The 17,053-nt window shown below is 35.6% G+C and overlaps 1 protein-coding gene across 1 annotated transcript in view; it reads left to right on the top strand.

Moving 5' to 3' along the window:
- Nucleotides 1–17,053, top strand: part of dock3 (dedicator of cytokinesis 3) — a 247,429-nt gene that overhangs the window by 56,596 nt on the left and 173,780 nt on the right. The window contains exon 2 of the mRNA XM_088915677.1: nt 13,667–13,750. Within this exon, the coding sequence (XP_088771803.1) occupies nt 13,667–13,750 (84 nt within the window). The remainder of the gene's footprint in view (nt 1–13,666; nt 13,751–17,053) is intronic.

Raw genomic sequence — 17,053 nt, 5'->3', positions numbered from 1 at the left:
ATCTGTGAGATATGACCTTGGCTCACTTTCTTGGCTATGGGGGGACACTACAAAAGTAAATTAAACTTGGTTGTGTTTCTTGGTGGATCAGTTTTAATTTTCCAGGAGATAATCGTAACAATGAGGAAGAACGGTGAAAGTCACTGAACAACAAATACATGTGCAATATACCGATGGATACAGTTGGTTTTATTATAGTGTATACTGTATGCATGTAGCCTTAACAATATGACAACATTGTGGAGAATCCAAACTTTGAATAAGGACTGCAAAATCCAAGCGTGTTTTTAGTTTCTATTGCCAATGATGGTTATAACTGTATAGATGAAATGATATCTGGTTGCTGAAATATCCTTTTAAAAACACGGTTTTGTTTCCTTCGACTCTGCCAGTTATTTTTAAACAATAACCACAATGTCAAAAACACTTTTAAATGAAAAAAGGAATAAAAAACACAACATTATTACAAATCTCTGTGGTACCTTGTAGCGATTAAATTAGTATAAACACATTTACGTAACGTACAGTAGATATAATTAGTGCACACAATAGCTGTCTGCAGTTGCAAATCAGAGCAAGGACCCAGCCTTCTCTGATTTTTACTTGGGCGGCCGCTGCAAATATAGAGAAGAATGTGACACCACTTCCTTCAGCTGTGCCCATCAGTCTGACTCTGGAAATTTTAGTAGTATGTGGTGTGACAATCCTAGATCTTCTGTTGGCTTCTCTGTAAGGTTAAGAACAGGCTCTTCCTGTCTGTCCAGTGTAATGACTTGCCAGCCCATGAAGTGTGATCTGATACAAACCTGACCCACCTTCAATCACATTTGTCTGGAACCGAGCGGAAGCCCTCCAGTGTGTCTTGAGATAGACAAGCAGTCAGCTCCTGTTTTATTTGCAAATGGCTGATGATCCAAAACCTCCTTGTAGCGAGTGGCTTTTTTCTATTTCATGAAACGGAATTCGTGAAAGGAAATTTAAAGTGTGTTTGCTGAATGGCACGTTTTCATTTCTTATACTGATAATGCAGGAAGCAGAAGTTCTTCACAAAACTTCCCTTTTAATTAAATCTCATTTTAAAAATCCAAAGATAGGTGATGGGAGGCATGGTGGTGCAGTGGTGAGCATGGCTGTCTCACAGCCCTGGGGCTCTAGGTTCAGTTCTGGACCTGGGGTGCTATCTGTGTGAAGTTTGTATGTTCTCCCCTTGTTCACTTGATTCCAAAGACATACTGTACTGGTAGGTTAATTGGCTTCTGGGAAAACTGGCCCTGGTGTCTGGGCATGTTTGTGTCTCTGTGTGCCAAGTGATGGACTGGAGTGCCATCCAGGCAGTATCCTGCCTTGTGCCCATTGCTTGCTGGGATAGGCTCCAGCTCCCCCATTACCCGGTACTGGATAAAGTGGTTAAAATATGGATGAATGGATGATAGGTGATGTTGAAAATAATTATTGATGATAATAATCATATCATTATAGGGTTGAATATTGCATTTCAACTATGAATGTTAATTGTTTTTAAATAATAAAGTGATTAACAAAATAATGTATCTTGGAGCTGAGAATTTATTGCCTTACTTTGCCTTAGTTTGTCGATAATGTAATAACGGTTTCAGAACTGCCCTTTTGAAAATTCATAATAGTTATTATTAATTTTAGAGTTATTAGGGGATGTGTGTTTTATATTTATACTGATGCTGTTTAGAAGGTTAGGGCCACCTAAGTAGTGGCTAATTTATAAAAGCTTACTTCATTGAAACAGTTAATGATAGGCAATAAAGTAAATAATTGCATGGATGAATTTCATGTATACAAGCTTAACAGTTATGAGCAAAAATGAAAAGCAATGTGTGGAGTCCACAATCTTCACATTCCGCACAAGCCATGGATAACATCTCTGATAAGAAGCCAAAGCATCCATCATCCATCATCCATTACAGCAGCTTTTATTCCCTGATGATCAGGGAAAGTGGATTGTCTTCTCCATAGAGGGAAAACGATGTCCTAATAGTGCTATGTGACTGCTTTTTAAAAAATATAACTTCCCCTCGAGTATATGACCTCCTGATGATGTGAGTTTAGCTTTTCCAGACTGCAGAATGATCTCATTCTTTTTCTTCACTCATTCGAGTGCAGTCTAGGTAAGGGCTTAATGTCATTCCCATTTGTGTGAAGAATCAGAATTTTAATTGTAAATGGCAGTGCATTTGTTTCACATGGGCACATAAGAATTTAATCAGAATTAAGACTGACTGGGAAAAGAATAAATAATGTTCAGTTTCTTGCATTTTCGTAATTTCTGCAACAACAAACAAGATCACTGCTTTATTTTAAGTCATTTGGTTTTGGCCTTCTGGCTTCTTGTTTCCTCAAGCATACCTTAGTGCTGAATTAATTAAGAAGCCAAAGCAGTGCCCACATCTGTTTCAGTAATGCTAATGATGGCCAATGTATGATAACCATTTCCTAATAAAATCCTCGGCTGATCTTAAAAACAACCACACTCTCTGTGTGCACCAGGGTTTTTATCAGAGAGAATCAATCAGGAATTCATCTTTTAAGCCTTCGTTCTAGTTACAGTATGTATTTATTAATTATATGTTTTCATGTACAGTATTTATGTATTTTATGTAATTTAATGTGTGTATAGATGTGTATATCACATAAACAGTATACATACAGTATGGATTATTAAATAAAATACGTTCTATTTTACATGTCAAATTCAGAAAGATTTGTCATCAAAAACAAATGCTGCAGGGAACTTTCCATGCTTGATGAATTACTTTACCTTTTGGTTCAGAGTTCTCCAGGGTCAAAAGGAGTTTACTTGATTGTCGGTATTCACTACGCTTTGCCTGTAAAGAAAGGGTGCTGAAGGAGGAAAGATTGCATTTGACATACTGTAGACCATGAGTAGCTACAATGTAAATGTTTTCTTGCCTGCACTTTTTATTGAACTCTCAATGTTTTTAAACTCCCTCATGTATACTACATTTATACAAGAAAACCCTTCCTAAGAAACTGTCGCAATGCTGTAGTCTGTGTCAACTGTGTAGTCTCAAATAATGGTTACTTTACAATACAATTATCTATTAAGTACACCTGAACTCATATTCAGGTAGACTTAATTGAAATTTATCATCCTACTAATTTAAAAAGCCGAAATCCATGTTTTGCTTTTTATGATTATAATGTGGGCTCTTAAACTCCCTGAACTGAGCTTCTGTTGTATGATTATACACAGTGCCCTCTAGTGTTAAGTATTGGACAGACCTTTGATAAAAATGTAAAATGTAACAAACGATGAAAAGTAAAGACAGCTTTTCAATATGCAGATTTACAGAAATGACACTGAAGGTCATTTCATTTTTTGTCAAATGTTTTTTTTCATTCAAGATTTTTTTTGGATGACAGCCTAACAGCTTGCGTACTAAGCATTTTTACAGAAAACATGAATCAGACTCAAACAAAGCAAAACAAAAGGCATGTGCATTTGAATGATCTCAGACCCTAATCCATCAGGTTTTCAAGCTGTCTACATTTAATCATCAAATTAAATGAATAGAAAATCCATTTAAATTAGTGTGATTCTAATGAGAACCATTAGCTTTTTAGGGCTAAGGTTGTTATTTTTTTGTGAACAAATGTGTTTTGTAATTTTTAAAACACAGAATACAAAAAGATGAAGCTGAACAATACAATGAATTATTTCACTAGAAAGAGCAAAAAAGAAGCAAACAGGAATATTTAAACACATTTTGGAAATGATGGAATTCATCTATAGAAGCTTATTAGCACCCCAGTAAAATATTTTTTGCATTTAAACAAGACAGTATTATGTTTAAATGAGAAACTTTTTGTGTTAAAATGAGATACTTTTGCATTTACGAGATAACATTGCATTAAAACATAAAAATTAATTTGTGAACAATATTGCATACTATATTAATATCTTGCAATATACAGTATATGCAAAAATATTGTCCCATACAAACTAGCATTGACTTTAACATAAGAATAATATCGTCTCACTCTTCAGGAGCATGTGTACTGTCTTTTGTATACAGTACATGAAGTAGAGCTTCACTTGATTGCACATCCCTGGGTTAAACGCTCGTTGTTTTCACTGTCTCTGTGAAAATTAGAAATGACATGGCTTTGTAAATGTTTGTTATTCTTGATGTGAAACTGTTGAAAAATATATTGTACATAGGTTTTTGCCTACTCTTTAAACATTGAGCAGAATACATTTACAAGGACTTGACAGGAAGAGTTACATATACAGTACTGTTGGCTTACTGTTACTGTTATTGTTGGTCACAGTATTGTTGGTCACAAGCCAACAGTGTAAAACTGTATAATGAGTAGTGTACTCTCTTGGAATTTGTTCTTTTTCTGTGGCAATCTATTTCTTTACATTCATGCGTGTGGCAACGGCCACAGATATACAGTTTCTTCTTCCTTCAAAATTCCAAACTCAAATGTATTTGATGTCAGCATACTGTAGTCTAAAATCTTTTGAGTGTTTGTGCTTAAAGCTTCAACGCTTGACCAGCAATAACAGTATTGTTCAACGAATTGATTATCGCGTTTTAACACAATGTTATCTCTTATAAACGCAAAAAAGTTTAAAGTCGTGTAAACGCAATGCTACAGTATCTCTTTTAAATGCAATGTTTTTTCAGTGGCACTAAAATGCTTCTGTAGATGCATATGCTCAGGTGACCCAGTCACCCCAGTCACGAACAGATTTACTTTACACTAGCAAAATCCAGTCTGGCTGATCTTCTATATACAGTACAGTACAAGGACATTAGTACCAAGTGTGGTTCAAGGAGGTCTCCTCCACTCAGCCGTGCAGATAGATTTTTTTTTTGCAGAACACAGACCTAATAAAACATGTGCCTCATGATTGAAAGTGACCATCTTTCAGAAGGGGGTGTCTGGGACTCATAGGCAACAACCAGATACCAGCCAACTGGAAACAGAGATATCAAGGAGGGTTACTGATTTAATGAATCTAGTTTTTGACTTTCTCTTCAGCTTTAAGTTGTGACAGTCGGAGTATGACTTTACAGAAACATGCAGAGTTATGTAAAAAGTCTTGACTAAAGATTATTTTTAATAAATTGTTGGAAAAAGAGTTAATTTAATGTATTTTAAATCTGGACATGTATTAGCAGCAATACATTTGAAGACTTCTATATGATACTACATGATACAATACTATTTGTGAAGTATGCTTTTATTTTTTGGTTTAAACTGGTTTTAACATGAGGAACCCATATGGGAATACTATATACTGTAGCTTTAAACAGTAGGTCTTGATTTTGAATATAATGTCATTGTTCAGCTGTTACAGAATTGTTCTTGGCTTCATCAACCCATTTTGCACAGTTTTGCATTTTGCAAATCTGAACTTCATGCCTTGGTCAGTCATTCTTCTGAAAACTTTTCAGAGATAAAAACAATGTTGTCTTCTTTGCTGGAATCTCACCTACAAGGTAGTTTCTTGGTAGAGAAGAACATGCCATCGATTTTTAAAGTGTTTAAAGAGTTAATGATAAGTGTGCATGTTTGTGAGCCTCTAGATTCATATTTTTCTAAAACCTTCGCTAACTGGTCTCTTATATTTCTTTTACACTGGTCATTTGGATGACACTTACTGTACAATATACAGTATATATTATTCCTAAACTGAAAAAAATGTCCCTTCCTTTACTTAAGATTCCCTTGGTGAGACTTAATATTATTAATATTAATATTAGCATTTTAAGCTGCATATAGTAATTATTTGACACATTTTAGCTTTCTGGTCTCTCCTAGATCAGTCTGTTGTTGAGAGTACAGGAATATTTATGGTATATTTCTTGTGGAAGTGACATCTCTTTTATTGGTATCAGTGTGTCTTACATTAATCATGTTACTGTATTACCTGGAGGTCTGCCTGAGCTGTTGTATCTAAATTAAACAAGATTAGAATGAGATCAAATGTGATATGGGACATATGCTGATCAAGTCAGGTTGAAATAGCATAATTAAGAAGGAGAGAACAGCTAATGTATATTTGTTTTTCTCTTGTAAAGCACTGTTTTTAAGATTAGATTAAATTCTTGTGTGGTCTTAAATGTTAATGTGCTATACACAGACATCCAGAAAGTGTGACTATACTGTATACTGTATATATATATACTGTATATACTCACATACATGTATGTACTGTATATATACTGTATGCATACATATCCACAGTGTGACAGATTGTGACAGAACAATTCTATTGCAGCTTAAAGATGTTGTTGAAGTCCATATCAACAACTGTGAATCATTAAGAAGGCATAATGCTTTCAGGGGTAGTCTGAATAGAGTGTGTAGTATTTAATGCTACAGTACTAGTAGATGTACAGTAAGTGGTAATCCTGTGGTGAAAATAATATTTTTCTTTAATTATTCAACAGCAAATACCTAATCTTGTTCAGACTTACTAAATAAATGTTGTACTTTTAACCAGGAAAGGCTGCAGCAATAGTGTCAGTGGGTAGTTTTTTTCTGAAGACAAAGATTAAAGTTCATTTAGCGTTCTGCTGTTTTTCAGTTCCAGTGGTCACTCTGATTACAACAGACCTCTATCAGTACAGTTTTCTTTGCTTTTTTAATAGCTGGCAAAATTATAACTGAAGCTCTTTTCACAAATTATTTTTGCATATTGTTTTGAGTGATAGCAATGGCATGGACATGTTGTATATGAAGTGTTGGCAAGCCTTAAAGCAAATGCTAATGTGACAAGCTATTTATCTTAATTAAAATGTTGTGTTTATACTGTGAAAAATATTTTTATTGTTCCCTCATAACAGGCCTGATATAACAAATATAGTTATAGGATATACGTTTTCATGAAATATTTCCAATCTTTCAATATTTTTGTGTATATTAACATTGTCAGATATTATTTCAGGTGGGTAGCTGCGTCAGCATGCGTAGGCTGCAAAGGAACAAGTAATAGGTTTATTCCATGCTGAAAAAAAGAAGAAAGAGAACACAACGTTTCGGCCGTGGAGCCTTCTTCAGGTGTGAGCCTTCTTCCTCACACCTGAAGAAGGCTCCACGGCCGAAACGTTGTGTTCTCTTTCTTCTTTTTTTCAGCATGGAATAAACCTATTACTTGTTCCCTTGTCAGATATTATTTCAAGTTAATACATATATTATTTTGAAATCTTCAAATATGTCCCGATAAGTTAAATTAGCTGACAAATTCATTGTGGTAACAGGAGGTTAATGAAAATAGCCTTAGAAAGACCATGAGTATACTTGCTCAGATTAATTAGGGGTCAAATCGCTGTTTGGTGACAGTGACACATCTGAATATCTGACAGTAATTGAGATTAATTCATGTTTGTTTCAGGGTAAGACAATAGTGACCTCTTTAGGATACATTATTAGACAGCACTAGTTTTTTGATCAGCATTAATAGTCAACCTCTCTAATTTAGTGAGGAAATACAGTATATCCAACTGTACTATCTGTAAGTGTTAGAGACCCTTCTTGGCATACCTATATGTGGTGTGACTCTGCAAAATAACCTTGACTTATGATGCCTCTCAGCATCTCATAACATTTCAATATGATGGTAAAGTAAAATGTAGACTGGGAAGTCATAAAATCTATTAACTGACCTTGCTACAACATATCAAGCAAGAATAATGCTTTTCTCTTAAGAATGACTCACCCTTCCATTTTCTTTTTGTCCTATACTACAAATATGGAAAAATTATTTTACATAGAATATACTAGGGTATTTTTGAAGTTTACAATAATTGCTAAAAGTATACCATCTTGAAGTTGCAGGCAAATGTTTCCAATGTGTACTAATACTATAGCCAATACCTGTTGTACTAAATTATATTTTGATATCAAATTTATTGTTTCTCAAATCGTCAAACTATCAATGGTCTGGCAAGTATTCTGTGACTATTTTAGTGTATAGGTTGGTCCTGCAAAGTCCCCTGAGCTTATCTGTGAGTTATACTGTTGCATAGTTCTCTCAGATATGTTTTATGTATTTCTTCGGCTGAGGGAGATTTGAATGTGCAAATAAGTTACAGTGCTTCCAAGATGGAGTCCTTTTCCACTATGTTTTGTTTTTGAATAGGCACAGGAAACATTGATGCCTTCAGTACAAAAAGGCTGAGGCTGTACTTATTGGAGTCCTTCCTGTAAATAGTGACAGATTGACAAAACAAGATTGAGAGATACTTAATAGACATAGTGCTGTTTTTGTCTTACAAATACTGCCTTACAAAGTATACAATATACCTATAGCAAATGTGTACAGCAGGTGTTGTGTAAACTGTGTTAATTCCAAAGTCAGTATGGCAGTTTAATCATACTGTATTTTGTATGATTTAACATTTTAATCATTTTTAACTTTTTAATTTTCATTGAATTATTAAGAAAACAGTACATTTTTTGTGTGCCAGGATAATCTCGGTGAATATGGCTCCTAATATCTTTTAGTAGAGCCTGTAATGTGTGGCAGGTTGTGAGGAGTATGTTTGACCTATTACAGAAACTCTGGCACTTATAGCACACATTCTGAATATACTGTAGTGTACTCTGTGAAGTGAACCCTATATTCAAAATCCTTAAGCACTTACAGTAGATCCCTATTGTTCCTTTTAGTGTTTTGAATATGGTGCCCTATGTACTGTAAACAGATGGCGTGCTATGCACACTATAAACAGAACGTTTGAGATTTTCTGTCAGTAAAATTGAAATAACCTGTTACACTTTGTTCTGCAGCAAAATATGTTATTGTGCAACCACGAAACAGCAGTCTTTATTTCCCGTTCAGTCTGAATGTGTAAACTGCAGACAGGTAGTGCTTCCCAGAGATTACTTTAGGCCTTAAATATTTGTGAGAAGCAAGGTGATGGAATTCTTTTTCAGGGTCCTTTTCATCAACGCTTTCCATTTCTCACAATGGTAACTGGGTTGCCTAGATACAGCACAAACTTTTCCATCTCAGCAGCTTGATTAGGAGAAACAGCAGGCCGGACTCCATTGAAAAACAAACAGAGGCCCAGGTTGTGCTTCATCCTCTTGCGCATCACTAATTGTTCCAGAAAGAGATTTACATTAATAAAGCTCAAGAGATAATTTGAATGTTTTATCCACCCCGTCGTTTATTCTGTTGGCTCCTGGCACTTAATCTTTTTAATTTTATTATTATTCTAATGGCAATTTTCCCAACTTGAGGCTTAAATGATGTTTTACGTGCTACGCAAGGAATTTTGGAATAGTAAAATCTGTTACTAAATTTAAACCAAATTTATTTCAAATGATGTTTTGGGGACTCTAGTTATTTGCTGTTTAGAGAGATTTTGATTTTTATCGATGCATTCATTTTTATTTTTTGTTACATCTAAAAAGATGTTAAGAAGCACAAAACATCATACAGTACAACTAGTACTATTTCCGATTTTCAGGAGTTTCAAATAGAATGAAGTGACCTTTAGTATGAGTACATTTGATAATGTACGACTAATTGAAATACAGATACTTAACATATCTATAAGAAACTCTGCAGAAGTGTATTTACAACTGAGAGGGTTACAAGTATTTTGGTAATCTGGAACATGTACCATATATAGTCGATTGTGGAAGTCAGATCACTTGTACAGTATACTAGCAACCAATCAAAGTATTTGTATTAATAGCCTCCTTTCATTTGTAAAATATTAATGTTCTTTTGCTCTCTTCTACATTAACAATGCTTAGCCCTGGATTTGTTCCATCATCATCATCATCATCATCATAATAATTGCTTATACTTAAACAGCACTTTTCTGGACAATCCACTCAAAGCACTTTACAGGTAGTGGAGACTCCCCTACACCACCACCAATGTGCAGCATACACCTGGATGATGTAACGGAAGCCATAGTGCGCCAGAACACTCACCACAAATCAGCTATCAGTGGGGAGGAGAGCAGAGTAATGAAGCCATTTCATAGATGTGGATTATTAGGAGGCCATGATTGGTAAGGCCCCATGGGAAATTTGGCCAGGACATCGGGGTTACACCCCTACTCTTTTCGAGAAACGCCCTGGGATTTTTAAAGGGAAACTGCAGTCTCAATTTCTCAGACCGGTTACTAAATCTTGAGCACAGAGAGTTAGGGCCTCGGTTTTACATCTCATCCAAAGAATGGCGCCTTTTTACAGTATAGTGTCCCCATCACCATACTGGGGCATTAGGACCCACATAGACCGCAGGGTGAGCGCCCCCTGCTGGCCTCATTAACACCTCTTTCAGCAGCGACCTTAGTTTTTTTCATCCAGGTACTGACCAAGCTCACATCTTCTTAGCTTCAGTGGGCTGCCAGTTGTGAGTTGCAGGGAGATATGGCAGCTGGCTGAAGTGATGGACTGTCCTGGGAAAGACCCAGTAGGGAGGTTTTATTCTCTGGACAGTCTGCCTTTTCAATAAAGAGGGTTATTGTGTTGGTTTGTAATGTTTTGCTGCAATACTTTTGTCATTCATGTGTGGACTTTTGCTGTATGCACCAGTCACCCTATGGCTTAATAGTTTCTCACTCACACATCTTTGCCCTACAGAAAAAATCTTGGTTAGGGATGGCTGTTGAAATTAAACTGAAATAAGTCATTATTTAAATGTGATGTGGTGATTTATACATTCTTATTACAGCAATGTCAACACTGATTGTTAAAAATGACAATACTCACAGGCTTATTTGTCTTCCACTGGTTTAATTACAGCCAACATAAGAACGTTAGGAAGATTACAAACAAGAGGGGTCCTTTCCGCCCATCTTGCTCCTCTGGTTTCTAGTATCTAAGTAATCCGTGGATTTCATCCAGATGTTTCTTGATAGATACAAGGTTATCAGCTTTGGTGTAAAAAAGTGCCTGCTGTTCTCAGTTTTGAATGCATCTCCTCATTGTTTCCACTTGTGTCTTCTGGCTTGTGTTTCTGTGTTGATTCTGAACTTTATTAGGTTTTAATTTATTTTGCTGAAGCTTTTGAATACTTTAGTGGGGTTCCATTGCAGTTTTCTCTGTCCAAGATTTTCAGTTTTCTTTTGTATTTCCAAATAGTGTAGTGCAGTAATCTGCACAGTACATTTTCTGGTTATGGCTAGACTCTCCATTTGTACACTTGGTTTCATCAAAAAGTATTTGCCAGGGATTTACTGAACATGGAATGGAGTGCCACAATTCAGCCAAACAGAACCACGTTTTACTCAGTACAATCTTCTGTGCAAGGCCCATTGTTCTGATTTCAGATACAGTTTTTTCAAAGAATATAAGTGACCTTGGCCTGAAATATCTTTCAACAGTCTCTCTGTGTCCCAGGTACATGTTGCTGCCCTGTGACACAGGATTGTTACGTATTTAAAATGGGGTTGGGCAGTACATTAAGTAATTGCGCCCAGACAGCTTTGGAACAATTTGCCTTAGGGGTTTAGGGGATGTGTTATATAATTTTGTTTGAAAATATTTATTACACAGGCTTTTATAGAATCATCTTTATAATCTGGCTCAATATGTTTATTAATTTTTCAGTATAAATGTGAAGCTTATGGTGATGACTTGTCAGGAAAGGCCCAGTATTGTGTCCTTGTCCCCATTCTTAGTTATTTGATTGGAGCCCTTGTTGGGGGCCTCTTTTTCTTTTCATTTGCTGTTAATCCTAGTCAATCATTATTTGATTATATCACTTTTTAGGGAAGTTAGGATTATGGAGCTGTTTTTTTTATTTTGATGTGTTTAGGGATAGACGTGTTAGCATGGCGGATAGCACTATAGCCTCACAGGACTGGCGTCCCGAGTTCACTTCCAGAATGGGGCACCCCCTGTGTGGAGTCCTTATGTCCTCTCCATGTACTGTTTGTGTGGGCCAACCCACTAGCTCCATCCCTTTCCCACCCATCAAAGACATGTTAGTGAAAATTATATGAGCCACAGGAGAAAAAACCATCAGAAATTCTGAACTTAAAATAAGATGAGCAAGTTCTGATCAGTGCTCAGCAAGTGAAATAAAGTTTTATTCAGTTGTACCGCTTAAGCGATTGCTTTTTCAATAGTGCCGATATTAAGAATTAATGGGATTCTCACATGTAAATCCCCATATCATGTGATTGGATATTGAATTCATATCTTTGTTTTGTGTTATACCTTAGGATTTAATATTTCCCCACATGCATTTAACATCAATACATTATACTGTACCTGATTTTAAAGGTGTTATAATTTATTTAGTCTTAGGTCATCAAAATATAACTGTATGACAAAGAATAAGAAAGTAAATCCACAGGTATCCAATGCAGTAAATCTGTTATGCATTTGCCTTCAGTTCTTTAAAATGTGAAATTATTAGATTGTACTGTAGGTGGCTTGGTATAAAACAGCAGTACAAAAGCAGCAACCCCATCTATTTACTTTGATTTTTACTTCCTAAAGATGTTATTGAAGCAATTTTTCTTGTTAAATGCTCTGCAGTTCTGCCTGATGTAGTAGTATTGTTAACTTAAACCAGTGGTATGTGGGACTCAGATCTTCTCATTGTTCTATCAAAATGAATGACATGCATTTTCTGGATAGAATCCAGTGTGCTTTGTTGGGAAAATACAATACAAGGTTGCAGGGGAGCCAGAGCCTAACCCAGCATGCAATAGGTGCAAGGCAGGATACTCCCTGGATAAGACACCCAGGCATGCACACACTCACATCCCAGAAGCCACTTAACCTACCAGTATGCTTTTGGGATTTGGGAGGAGACCAGAGCACCCAGGGTAAACCCAAGCAAACACAGGGAGGACATACAAATTCCACACAGGAAGCACCCCAGGAATTGAACCCTGGACCCCAATGCTGCAAGGCAGCAATGTTAAGCACTGCGCCACCATGCTGCCCAACTTCAATCCACTATATTAACAATAACAATATTTTTATACGTACGCCTTTATGATTAATACTAGAAGCTCAAAATATTGGCCTAGGACTAGATTGATTTCTCCCTCTTCAACAGAAAATCAACCACCACAAAATATATAAAAAATACTTGCTGTTGACAGTTAAACTAATTGCAAAGAACTGCCAAAAGCAATCTGCTCTCCTCTGTCATGTATGAACTATGCTTGACCCCCATTTTGTGTAGAGAACACAATATAAAATTGTGGTCATATACAGCAAACCTACTGCAGATTATGTGGTGAATTATATAAGATTTTACTTTTCAGAATCTTTCTGCTTACTCTACATTTAAATGAGAATTCACACTTGATAATTCTGGTTAAATAAAGAACTACAAAAATATCCTATTTAAGTGTTTACTGTTCATTATTGCTCAGACAGCAAATGCAAACATGCATGACATGTATGACCTTGCAAAGACTGTGTAATACCTACGGTACATCTTTATCTTTGTCCCTGCTGTTTCAGCCACACTAAAGAATGTCTACTGAAGAACAGTATTCATTGTGTATTAATACATTAGTCAATTATACCACTCAAAAGATAATCCCAAACCTGACAAATGATTAGCAATATGATGTATCAAAAATATAAGATTAGAATATGGTTGCCTATTAGGTTCAACCACTGTCTCTCCTCTGACTTAATATTCTGTTTCCTTTCACAGTGATCTGCAGTTTCCGTGGATCAGTGTCACAGGGCCTGACTCTGGAGATTGGAGAGACTGTACAGATCCTAGAAAAGTGTGAAGGTAATGATAAACAATTTCTCAAAGAATCATTTCATATAGTACCTCATTATATCTTTTTGAAGGCGAATTGTTGTTGTAGTACTGAATTTGTGCACCAGTGGCATACACCTACAGTAAATATATTGCATGCTGTGTTGTGGATAACTGCCATTATGCGTAACAAGGTGGTAAAAGTGGGAAAGAAAAAAGAATCTCTAAATAAACAAAATAGATCATTTCCATGCACAGTTACTGTGGTTCATGACTTCCTTGGCATTCAGAGACAACTAAGAGTAAGGAAATAGAATATTCCCTGAGTGAATACAGTAGATACTGCATATATTTAAAAAATCCTCATAATAGATCACATTCATTCATTATGGTACAGTATAGTACATAATGAATGTCCTCAGGAAGGAAAGATATCAGGGAATGAGTACCCAGTGAATGATATGTGTTTAGTATTCACACTCTGCACTTAATTGCATTAACCTACAGTATAGTATGCAGTTTCAAGTATAAATGGTTACCCTCTCCTGTGACACTTTACAATATGTTGTAGTGTCCCACAATGCAGATAACCCTGATAAAAAGTGGTTTTATTACACATACTGTATATTGGTCTGAATGCTAGGGCATTGCCACAGAACTGCCTCTGCAGAGATTCAGCTGTCAGCGTGGCTTTTCAGACCTGGGCGCCATTCAGTCTTCAGTGCCAGAAGCAGGCATGGACTCTTATTAAATTGTCTTCAAAGTTTGCTAATGTGCTTAACTGTCCACAGAGGGCTAGGAAGTTACTGTCACTCACTGTTCATTCTGAGCTGAGTTTGCACATAGCTCTCTAGAGGGAAAAGTGAAAACAATTATGTTTTTATTCCATAGCTGACTGGTGTTTGAAGACAAGAGAAAGAAAGCTCTATTATTACCACTGTTTTTGTCTGGAGCTGTGCTCTTTGTTTCTAAAAGATTCACATTTTTTAATTTAATCAGCATTTAGGGCCAGCCTCAGGGAAAATGGTGAACTGGGTAGTGTTGTGTCTTTGAGTGTCTGAAATATGATAAGCCTACGTTATACAAGTTAGAAGTGTTTCAGCTTTTAAACATCTTTCTTAAACCTTGCTTGAGCTAGGTTTAGAGCCTATAGAGCCATATTTCTTAAACCTTGCTTCAGGTACCCCATGTTTTCTGTTTATAATGTTGGCCCTTTATGCATTGACCTGGTGACTCTAGTGAAGCAGACAAGACTAAAAAGGACATCAGCTCACACTCTGAAAAAAGCCATAGTGCTAAGAATATGCAGCTATGTTCTGGTATACTTCAATGCATTTTCCTCCTGTAGTGACTGAGATAACTGCTACAATGGACTATCTGAGAAAAAAATTCATTGCCTGTGGAGGTGTGCAACCTGTTTAAACTGTGCTGTCTCCAAAAAATGTGTTGTTTTTAAATACAGTAATCCCTCGTTATACAGTATAAGCTTAATTCATTCATCGAAAAACTTGTATAAATGAAATTGAAATTCCATCACTTTCTGTGTTGTAATCTCTGATAGGCTCCAGAATTAAAAAATGTTCCTTCAAACACCAATAGTTCACCTTAATACAGCACAGAATGGTACTCAAGTATGAAAACAATAACATTCCTGGTTCATTATTGAAGTAACATGCCTAAAGCTACTGTATTAGCAAATGCATAAACAATAGGTAGGAAAATAATAACACTCCTGCTTATTTACTATACAGTACACTAGTTACATCATTACAGTTGTTAGCAAAAGCATAAACATTACTGTCCCGTAGTATATATATACTTAACACACACAAGTCTTTATCATAAAAAATTCAAATGTAATAAAAAACGTTATTTTTTCTTCTGAGAAGATGTGAGAAAACATCAATTTCAACAATGCTTTATGAGAGCCCAGATCATAAGAGTGAAAAAATGCTTTTTAAAAGAAAAACATATAAGAGTTAGTACATCACATTACTGTATTATACATAGTCCCTGTAAAAATAAATTCAAAATGGATTTTTTAATACTGTTTAATTTTGCACTGGCTTTTGTACTGTATGATGGAATATCTCAGTGCTAAAAATGAAGTTTCTGTACTCTGTCAATTCTGACTTGTGAGAGGAGTACAGTAGGTTGTGTGAGGTCATGACACATGGTGATTAGTATGTGTGGAACAGTAACCTTTGGTTCGGTAAAAGGGTGAAAGGTAGAGAAACTGTCATCTCTCCTGCTTTCTTTGTGACAGCTCAAGAGCACAGAGATCTTCACCTTTACTTCCCTAACCAGCTATTGTATCAGATCAAATTCCAAAAGAATATTCTGAAAAACACTAAACTTGATTTAGTGTTGAATTTTTAAAGAAGAAACAAGATTAATTTCTTGGTTCTGTCTTCAGGTAAAGATTGTTGTAGTAACCTTGAATAGTTGCTTTGTTAACAGGTGATTTAGGGAAAACGCAATAAAGGCAAGTGTGTTTTATGACATACAGTCTACTTAAAAGTGTGACATCTAAACAAGGGGATGTTATGTTTAAGTAAACCAATGTTATGTTTAGTGAAAAATTCAAATATGTGTTCACAAAAAATAATTGTACAATGCACTAGTAAGGCTTCCTTTGGAATATTTTATTCAATTTGATCACTACATTACAAGAATTATGTTTTTTCTCTGGAGAATAACAAGGTACATTCCCAGATTTAAAAAAAACAATAACCCTTATATTCTATAGACAGAAAAGACTACAAAAGGGCCTCATTCAAGTATTAAAAACTCCTAAAGGCATTAAGAAAAGTCAGAATAAACAAGTGAAATATGAACCAGAGAGTACAAATGAACATGAAGAGGAAGTGCATTCGAAAACTGAAAACAGGAGGTACTTTTTATAGAAAGGGTTAAGGGATTCAGGAAGAGCCTGCCCAATCGTGTTGTCAAAGCTGTACCTTTACCTTTTATTTTAATAGGTACCAGAAATAATTTAAAAACCTGTAGTTATTTAAGGCTGGTATGATGACATGAACCAAAAAAGTTTGAGGATGACATCTCATCAAAATAATAATATAATTTAAAATAATCTTGAAGTGGCAAAATTAAGACTGCATATTCTACAAAACTGTACATGACAAAAGATGAGACTTGAGCTGTGAAAATTAAATTAAATAACTGCAAATGTAATCCCTGGTTATCTCTAGAGATCAGGTTTCTACGGGCATTGAAAGCATAAACATAAAACCAACAGATTTATAGAATTTCAACATATGGTGGCTCCAATAAGTATTTGTAGAGTAAGTGAATAGCTGCTGTAAAGAGGACTTA

Source organism: Atractosteus spatula, chromosome 5 (assembly GCF_055471065.1).
Source record: "Atractosteus spatula isolate fAtrSpa1 chromosome 5, fAtrSpa1.hap1, whole genome shotgun sequence".
NCBI lineage: Eukaryota > Metazoa > Chordata > Actinopteri > Semionotiformes > Lepisosteidae > Atractosteus > Atractosteus spatula.
The sequence above is the reverse complement of the archived record's forward strand: the minus strand, read 5'-3'. Positions and strand labels throughout refer to the sequence as shown.